General features: G+C 46.4%; 1 protein-coding gene and 1 long non-coding RNA gene across 2 annotated transcripts in view; both read right to left on the reverse strand.

Annotated features, from left to right (window-relative positions):
* Positions 1-1,782: 1,782 nt before the first annotated feature.
* On the reverse strand, positions 1,783-6,344 carry LOC143277147 (uncharacterized). The gene is made up of 2 exons (XM_076581894.1): positions 6,204-6,344; positions 1,783-5,782 (listed from the first exon to the last, which is right to left on the reverse strand). The coding sequence occupies exon 2, from the start codon at positions 5,677-5,679 to the stop codon at positions 4,516-4,518; it is 1,164 nt and encodes a 387-aa protein (XP_076438009.1). The 5' UTR covers positions 5,680-5,782; positions 6,204-6,344; the 3' UTR covers positions 1,783-4,515.
* Positions 6,345-7,981: 1,637 nt separating this feature from the next.
* The window catches only part of LOC143277148 (uncharacterized), a 14,339-nt gene continuing 12,808 nt past the window's right edge, over positions 7,982-9,512 (reverse strand). The window contains exon 4 of the long non-coding RNA XR_013053688.1: positions 7,982-8,847. This is a non-coding gene — a long non-coding RNA (uncharacterized LOC143277148). The remainder of the gene's footprint in view (positions 8,848-9,512) is intronic.

Genomic DNA, 9,512 nt, shown 5'->3' on the forward strand with positions numbered 1-9,512 from the left:
GTGTGTGTGTGTGTGTGTGTGTGTGCTTGTGTGTGTATGGGGAGGGTGGGGGGTTGTTACAGACCGTGTTTATGATGTTGTTAGAAATATAGACAGACACTGAAAGTTATGTGTGTGTGTGTGTGTGTATTTCTGTGTGTGTTCTAAGTTATTCTCTCCCTTTATCACAAACGAACTTACATCCAATCACCACAAACACTCCGTAAACAAAACAATAGACCAGGGCACTAGACACTGAAGAGTAAAGACCAATGACACATAGAATAATTTTATATCGAAACCGTTTCACAAGATTCAATCACAAATCCTCAATAAGGTAAATCCAATATGTTCATTTAGTAATTTACATCAAGTTCATATTTTCACTCTCTTTCATACAGTCCCAGAGTCTCTCTTTTCATGTCCCTACACAGTCTTGAAGAAAGAAGAACACACTTCTTGAAAAGAATTCTGGATCCCCTTCAGTTGATCTTGGAGCTCACAGTTTCATTCTCGACACAAAAACGATTTGTATTTCTGTTCCAAGATGCATCACACTTCCATAGTCTTTACTACGACAGTCTCTGATTCATATTTCACAATAATATGAGAGTCTCTGATTCATATTTCACAATAATATGACAGTCTCTGGTTCATAATAATTCACAGTAATATGACAGTCTCTGATTCATATTTCACAATAATATGACAGTCTCTGGTTCATAATCATTCACAATAATATGACAGTCTCTGGTTCATATTTCACAATAATATGACAGCCTTTGGTTCATAATAATTCACAATAATATGACAGTCTCTGATTCATATTTCACAGTAATATGACAGTCTCTGATTCATATTTCACAATAATATGACAGTCTCTGATTCATATTTCACAATAATATGACAGTCTCTGATTCATATTTCACAGTAATATGACAGTCTCTGATTCATATTTCACAATAATATGACAGCCTTTGGTTCATAATAATTCACAATAATATGACAGTCTCTGATTCATATTTCACAATAATATGACAGTCTCTGATTCATATTTCACAGTAATATGACAGTCTCTAGTTCATAATAATTCACAATAATATGACAGTCTCTGATTAATAATTCACAATAATATGACAGTCTCTGATTCATATTTCACAGTAATATGACAGTCTCTGGTTCATAATAATTCACAATGATATCACAGACTCTGATTCATAATAATTCACCACCTGTCGATTTACTCATTCAGTTTCTTGTTGGTTAACTGTTCATTTCAATTAGCATGTGCCTACTGTAGGGCGTCATCTCACATAGACATGTTGGACCACCCGTATCCACATTGGACTGCCTTCATCAGCAACAAGGAGGGCAACACCAGACGTTCCCTCTTCTTCTTCTTCTTCCATGTACACCCACGGTCAACATTGTGACCATTATTGGCGTTTTAGGGAGTGTGCAGGGGGAAAAAAAAGGGGGGTGGGGGGGGGAGGGTCTAGTGTAGGCCTGACACCTTTGAAGAAAAGGTGTCAAGGCTGGGGGACAGGACGGCGTCTGCTGGCAGGCTGTTCCAGTCCCTGACTGTAGGGGGGCGTGGGGGTGGGGGGGGGGGGGGGAGGCCATGTTGCGGTGTTCATTCTTGGCAGGGATCCTCTTTAGCTGTTTGCTGTGACTTCTTGTGGAGCAGGTCACAGCGGGGGCCAGTTGGTTGCAGCGTACGCACACCAGTTCATTGATGATTTTATACATCATGTTGAGGCCAGCTGCGCGTCGGCGTTGTTCCGGAAGTGGGGGGGGGGGGGGGGGGGGGGGGGGCAATCCAACTCATGCAGCATCTGATCTACACTGGCAGTATGTCTGTGAAGGTTGAGAACAAAGCGGGCTGCGCGTCGTTGGACCTTCTCCAAAGTGTCACAGTCAATCGGCCACCAGCGACATCATACATAGCCCCAGTGCCCTCACCCGGAAGAAAAGCTGAACTGGAAACACTAACCCGTTCTTCGGGATAATATACCACCACATGTCAAGAAATCTGGACATTCTCCTCTGGAAACGCATCTGTGTGGCAACCTAGACGCAAGACATTATGCAAGCAGCTACAGGACGTGCAGCGCCGAGCCACAAAGCTGATCTCCTCGATCAGTGAGCTACCTTACGCGGAAAGACTAGAACGACTCGACCTGCCTAGCCTGGAACACAGACGACTCAGAGGGGATATGATAGACACCTTCAAGTGTGTCCACGGAATCTACAAGACTGAAAAACCAAAACTTGAAACTGCAGAGGAATCAGGCACCAGAGGAAACGCGAAAGAAAATGTTCCCGCACCACACCCACTTCACACACCCAGGAAACACTTCTTCCGTGAAAGGGTCACCAAAACGTCAGTGGAATAGTCTCCCAGACGAAGTGGTCCTGGCACCGTCAGTGAATGCCTTCAAGAACAGACTGGATGTTTACTGGAAGAACAAACCAGACAAGTACACTCCGTCTTGCCAATAAGCCACGCATGCAAAGTTTTGTATGTACAACCGATGACCCACACGGAGCGATGAACAGGTCCTCAAGACCTAAAACATCGTACAGTTCAAGTTCAAGTTCAATCTCCCAATCTGCCAAGCAGTTAACTACAACTGACGTCAAAATCAAGATGACGTCATCAGACAGTGACGTTCAACCTCACTGGGACGAACTTCGAGGTGAGCACCGCCACTTTCCAGCAGCTGAGAGAGCTGATAGACAACAGCAAGATGCTCATCGAGGAAGCCCAGAAAACCAGCTAAGTATTTAATTTGACATTCATATAATAAGATGTTTTTTTCTTCTCCAGTGAAGTAAATAACAAAATCTTAACAACCTAAGCCAATGAAAATCCACTATACATACAAAACAACACAGGGTCCAACCAAAACCCCGGAATGTTAAAACAAGAAATACCCAAATGATGCAAACGCATCCGTCACAGAGGTGATGAATAATTTTCGATATTTACATATGTGTTCTGTACAATTTAATTGGAAGAACATTTCCTGTGGCAAGGAAGTAGACAGCCCTGCAGTTGAAACAGTAAACGCCTAGGGCTTATTTTCAAGATTAGGTGTAAATGCTCATAATGATGAATGATGATAATGATAATGATTCTCATGGTAAAAGATTGCACTGAAATAGGCACACCTCTGGCACAAGGTGGTGTTCATTACAATGGTTGGACAGGTCGCCATTAGCCCGCACGAAAATTCAGCTTGATTACACTTTTAGCCCAAGAAGCACATTTGTGCAAGTTGTCAAGTAATCCTTAACTTTTTTTGTGTGTGAGCCGTGTCAATGCATCCTATGCCGCAAGTGACCTTAATGTCGTGTCGCACGTTTTTTGTGGTTTTTTTCCGGTTATTTCCCTTCCTTTGCTGACGTCATCAGTGACGTCACTACGGACGCATATGCACTATCCCAGGGCAGCCAGAGGACATCAATATTTAGATGTCCCAGAAACAAGAACATATTCAGAGTGCACATCCCCGAAAACGGAGTATGGCTGCCTCCATGGCGGGGTAAATAAGTAAAACGGCCATACATGTAAATGATAATAATAATAATAATGATATAATAAAATTATGTCCACCCAGCTACTATCATTCTGCTCTGTATCAAACGTGCCTAATTAAAAGGTCTTGAAAAAAAAAAGAACGTCAGGGGATAGTTTGATGTTTACTAAAATCCATCCACATATGGTTACATGGGAGTGGGGGTGGGGGGGTGGGGGCGGGCTGCTTGACCTTCGGGAACCATCCCCAACGACTACTGTCCTCAAGACCCTCTTGCTTCGCTGAGAGAGAGAGAGAGAGAGAGAGTGGTGGTGGTCATGACAACCAAATCCTAGCCCAGTCAAAATGCAGTGCAGGGTCTCCTCTGGTGAGTGGCCTCCTGGCTGCCTAACATCGATGGTTCCCTGTGGACTGCCAGCACACTGAGACTGCGAAAGAGACGAACCCAGGTTTGGCCGTGAACATCCCCGCAGGGGCTGGGGGGTGGGGTCTCGGAATGAGCGGTGTAAGAGTAATAGTAATGCCAATGAAACGGTGCAGATAATAGGACAGAACCATAAAAAGCAAACAAACAAAAGAAAAAAAAACCGACCCTAGTCCAGATACGTGAACACAACTAACCCCCCGAAAACGGAATATAACTGCCTACATGACGGGGTGAAAACGGTCATACACGTAAACACCCACTCGTGTACATACGAATGAACGTGGGAGTTGCAGCAAACGAACGGAGAAGAAGAAAAAGAAAAAGACCACTGACTATCATACAAAATGCCTTTATGATTGGTATCAATTACGTCACTGTTGTCCTCGTGGCCACTATCGATCACCACTGACCGTCACTGTCATGACTTGTTCACGTCACCGTTTAGCTCATCATTGCTGTCTCTATGATTGTCCGTCGCGTGCAGAATTCCTCGTGCCACGTCTCTGATTCACGACCTCCTGGGTTACTGTACACACCCTCTGCTTCCAAGGTCGGGTGGCCCTTAACCTACACATTACCGTACACACCCTCAGGTTCCGCTTGGTCTTCCAAGGTCGGGTGGCCCTTTGCCTCAACATTACCATATACACCTTCGGGTTCTGCAAGGCCTTCCAAGGTCGGGTGGCCTTTTGCCTCAACATTACCATATACACCTTCGGGTTCTGCGAGGCCTTCCAAGGTCGGGTGGCCCTTTGCCTCAACATTACCATATACACCTTCGGGTTCTGCGAGGCCTTCCAAGGTCGGGTGGCACTCTGCTTCCACATTACCGTACACACCCTGTGGCTCCTCTGGGTCTTCCAAGGTCAGGTGGTCTGCTACTTCCTGGTTTCCATACGCCCCCTCCTGTTCCTTCTTCTCGTCACAGGCTGACTGTTCCTCTTTCTGATGTTCATCCTTCTTGAAATCCACGTTCGCGCTGGCAACTTCAGGCTTTTCTCCTCCTCCTCCTCCTTTTCCTTCTTCTTGTCCGAGTTCTGACTGGGGTTTCATATTCTCAGCACTGGCACGTGCATCCTTCTGCAGGAATTCGTAGGGCTCGTAATTATTTTCAGGTTCTTCAAGAACCATGTAGCCATCCTCTGGGATTTCCACCACTTCCGCCTTGGCTCCAGTTTTCTTCCTTTTCTTGAAGCTGTCAGAAGGTTCAACTGGCTCATATGCTTGCTCAGGGGGTGTTGGTTTGGGAGAGCTCTTTGCTTTTGGGATGAGTTTGAGACTGGGTTCCATAGTCTTCTTTTTCTTGAAGCTGTCAGAAGGTTCGACTGGCTCATATTCTTGTTCAGGGGGTGTTGGTTTGGGAGAGTTCTTTGCTTCTGGGGTGAGTTTGAGACTGGGTCCCATAGTCTTTTTCTTGAAGCTGTCAGAAAGTTCCACTAGCTCATATTCGTGTTTAGAGGGTGTTGGTTTGGGAGAGTTCTTTGCTTTTGGGATGAGTTTGAGACTGGGTCCCGTAGTCTTCTCTTTCATGAAGCTGTCAGAAGGTTCAATTGGCTCATATTCTTGTTCAGGGGGTGTTGCTTTTGGGGTGGGCTTGGAACTCGCTCCAGAGGAAACTTCGACTGGCTCATATCCTTCTTGAGGGGGCGTTAGGCTGGAAGATTTCGTTGCAGCGGGAGTGAGTTTGGCACTGGGGACTGGCTCTTGCTTGAGTTTTACTTTCAGCTGCATGTAGGCGTCCGTCTGGTGACATGAGAAGCGGTGGTGTCTGTACGGTTGCGGGCGTGTACGAGCTGCTCGGTTTTGATGGCGCTGACGAGTGAGTCTGCTTTGGCTGAAAGAGAATGAAAACACACTGTCAAGAGCATCACACACACACGCGCACGCGTGCACACACACACACACACACACGTGCGCGCGCGCACACACACACAAACACACCAGCACCACCACCACCCACCATCCAATCTCCTGCCCTGCCCTACCCCACCCCCTCCCCCCACCACCACCACAGACACACAAAGACATACAGGACACACACACACACACACACACACCACCACCACCACCACCACCACCCAACCTCCCCCCAAATCCCACCCCACCCCCGCGACCCCCACACCCCACTCCACCACCCCACCACACACAGAACCCCCCCCCCCCCCCCACACACACACACACACACCCCTGTCCACCCCACCCTCCCCACCCCAGTGCATACAGTACCATTAATGCAACACTCGTCAATCACCTACCTCTCCCTTAGCAGAAGCCATCGCAGCCAGAGTATAGGACTTGCCCCCTTTCTCAGCCGACCGCCACCCCACCACCATCATCACCACCATCAGAGGTGGTCAAAATCACACCGCTCATCTGCTCACCGCCACCGCGATAACAGCGACGACAACCACCACGACATTTCACCACCATCACCACCACCAGCACCACTATCATCACCACCACCACCACCACCACCACCGCAACCGTGACACCAGCAATGACGCGCGGATCCAGACTGTCGTTGTCGGTGAGCGCGCATCTTCCTCGCGAGCGCGGCGTCCCTTTCCCGCCAGCCGCGCCGTCCTCTTCTTCCACCAGCTCGTGTCCGTCCGGGCACCTCGTGCAGTCCTCCGCTCGCGCGCCGACGCACGCCGCGGCACGTCACGTGACAGGGCCGGCAGCCAACCAGCTGCCATGGTGAGGAGGAAGTGGTGGGTGGTGGGGAGGGGGAGGACGTGTTGGTTGGTGGAGGGAGGAGGGTGGAATTGGAGAGTGATGGTGCTGATGTTTGGACATCGAGGGTGGTGGTGGTGGTGGTGGTTGTGGTGAGGGTCGGGGTGGTGGTGGTGGTGGTGTTGGCTGCGGTGGAGTTCTGGTCATGGAGAGAGGAAGTGGTGTTGGAGGGTGGAGCTTCTGTTGATGGGATGGGCATAACAGGTAACGTTGTTTTATTGTGCGTTGTACGAGGTCTTGTCTATACCATATAAAAATTTTAATCATATCATATCATAGCACATCATGTCATATGTCATCATGTCATATATCACCTGATGACCGGAGCTGGCAAGAAGGAGAATAGTAATGCAGAAGCTCAGAAAAGTAAGGGAGGAGGCATGTCAATAATAAATTTGTAGCACAGGAGAAAGAGTTTGCATTCTATTCTTTTCTGAACAGGTAACCAGTGGAGGGAGTGAAGGCGAGGAGTGATATAAGCAGATTTGGGATAATGGAAGATATGCCGTGCAGCATGGCTCTCTTGACGTCTGATCATACCATGACATCAAACGATACCATATCGTGTCACACCACGTCATGTCATACTGTATGTCATGCCATGCTATAATTCTGGTCATGTCATGTCATGTCATGTCATCGGCCAGATCCCGGCCACTGAAACTCATACAAAATGAACTTCTGCCAACATACTGTGAAGCCAATCTGTTCCACGCTGAACCAAAAGATATTAAAAAAAAAAAATACTTGAAGAAAAGTCTCCGTCACATGTAAATCTTTATGGCAGAGATCTGTGGCTTAGGAAACTCAGTTTGACACTGGCGAAAAGGCATGGTTAATACCAAGAACACGCACAAGGGAGATTAGGTTAAAGGAATTACAATGAAAAATAAATCATGATATAATTATATCCTACAAAAGTTTCAGATATGAACAAATATGACGAATTTGTGGACGAGTCAAACACTTCTTCTTTAACTTGTCCTTCTATAAACAAACCCTGGTCTAATATGGATACATTATTATCAGTTAGATTGGGGAAAGCGTTAAAACTTTCTTTAACAGAAGTACTCTTTGGTATGCAAAGGAATGGAGTGAATAAAGACTAAACAAATCACCGCTAATCATGCGATTTTGATTGGAAAAATGTGTGTTAATGAATAATAATTTTCGATCATGATTTACAATTACGTTAAAAGTATACGACCTGAATTAGTTAACTGTTTAAACTTTGCAGCAAGCATACCTTGCATGCACACACACACACACACACACACACACACACACACACACAGAGCGAGGGTGGGATGAGAGAGGGAGGGGGCGGAGGTGGAGAGAGAGAGAAGGGGGGGCGGGGAGTGCGAGAAATGTGGGGATAGATGTTGTGGGAGAGAACGAAGAGCTATGAAGAAAAGAATGGAAAACCTTAACACTGCAACTCACACCAGGGGCCGTATTCAAGAAAACATCGTGCCTGAGGGTAAAAGTGTACCTGCGGGTAATCTGCCTGAGGCAAGCCAAACTGCCTGAGGGTAAGCAATATCCAGTGTTCATGAACACAACAGTCTACCGGCGTGTCTACAAACCCGAAGGCAATGTACCCTTACTACCTGCCAAGGGTGACAGCCCACGAAGCAGAGGTAAATATGACGGATCCTTTTGCAGCATTTTTCTTTCTTTTTTTTTAAAGAGAAAACAGGCGTGCTTTACGGATAGCACGTGTTTTGAGAACTCTCTCGACAATGTTCCCAGCTGTGGTGCAATGAGAAGTGAAACTGAGAGTATGGGTGAGCTGTCTGAGGGAACCATGTCTTGAATACGAAGATAACTTATCCTTCAAGGTAAACTGTACCCGCGGGTCCCAACCATGTCAAAGATAACTTGCCTGAAGGCAAAATGAATTTTGTCTTGAATACAGCCCCCAGAGCGTTATTATACCCAGACAGAAATCACCACCTGTTACTACATGTTAAGAACGCATGCAGCAACACACTGCAGCAACAACTAAACCCAGACAACTGTATACAGTCATCAAACATACCTTAATCACATGCCGCAAGACACACTGGGGTAATTGTTGCGCCAGACGACGGGCGCAATAGCCCAGTGGTTAAAGCGTTGGATTTTCAATCTGAGGGTCCAAGGTTCGAATCCCGGTAACGGTACCTGGTGGGTAAAGGGTGGAGATTTTTCTTACCTCCCAGGTCAACATACTATTTACAGACTTGCTAGTGCCTGAACTTCCTTCGTGTATATACGCTAGCAGAAGATCAAATACGCACGTTAAACATCCTATAATCCATGCCAGCGTTCGGTGAGTCATGGAAACAAGAACATACCCAGCACGTGGGAGTTACAGCCCTTGAACGAAGAAGAAGAAGAAGAAGTTGCACCAGACAACACGTAAAATACGAACGAAAGCTAACAATTGCGGTGTGTGTGTGAGTGAAGACTGTTTCATAGCTGACTGAGAAAAAAAAGTGAGAAAAAAGAGGAGGACGGAGGCCCCACAACAACAACAACAACAATAACAACAACAAAATCCACAACAGAAAAAAACCAAAAAAGTAGAAAAAAAAGTGGTGAAAAGGAAGAGAATGGAGGCCCCACAAAAAAGAATTTATTATATTTGTATTTCTTTTTATCACAACAGATTTCACTGTGTGAAATTCGGGCTGCTCTCCCCAGGGAGAGCGCGTCGCTACACTACAACGCCACCCATTTTTGGGTTTTTTTTTTCCTGCATGCAGTTTTATTTGTTTTTCCTATCAAAGTGGATTTTTTCAACAGAATTTTGCCAGGAACAACCCTTTTGTTGCCGTGGGTTCTTT

The sequence above is a fragment of the Babylonia areolata genome, chromosome 33, assembly GCF_041734735.1.
Source record: "Babylonia areolata isolate BAREFJ2019XMU chromosome 33, ASM4173473v1, whole genome shotgun sequence".
NCBI classification, from domain to species: domain Eukaryota; kingdom Metazoa; phylum Mollusca; class Gastropoda; order Neogastropoda; family Buccinidae; genus Babylonia; species Babylonia areolata.

Coding starts and splice junctions, on each gene's coding strand:
- LOC143277147 (XM_076581894.1), bottom strand. CDS start 5,679: ATGCAGCTGAAAGTAAAACTCAAGCAAGAGCCAGTCCCCAGTGCCAAA.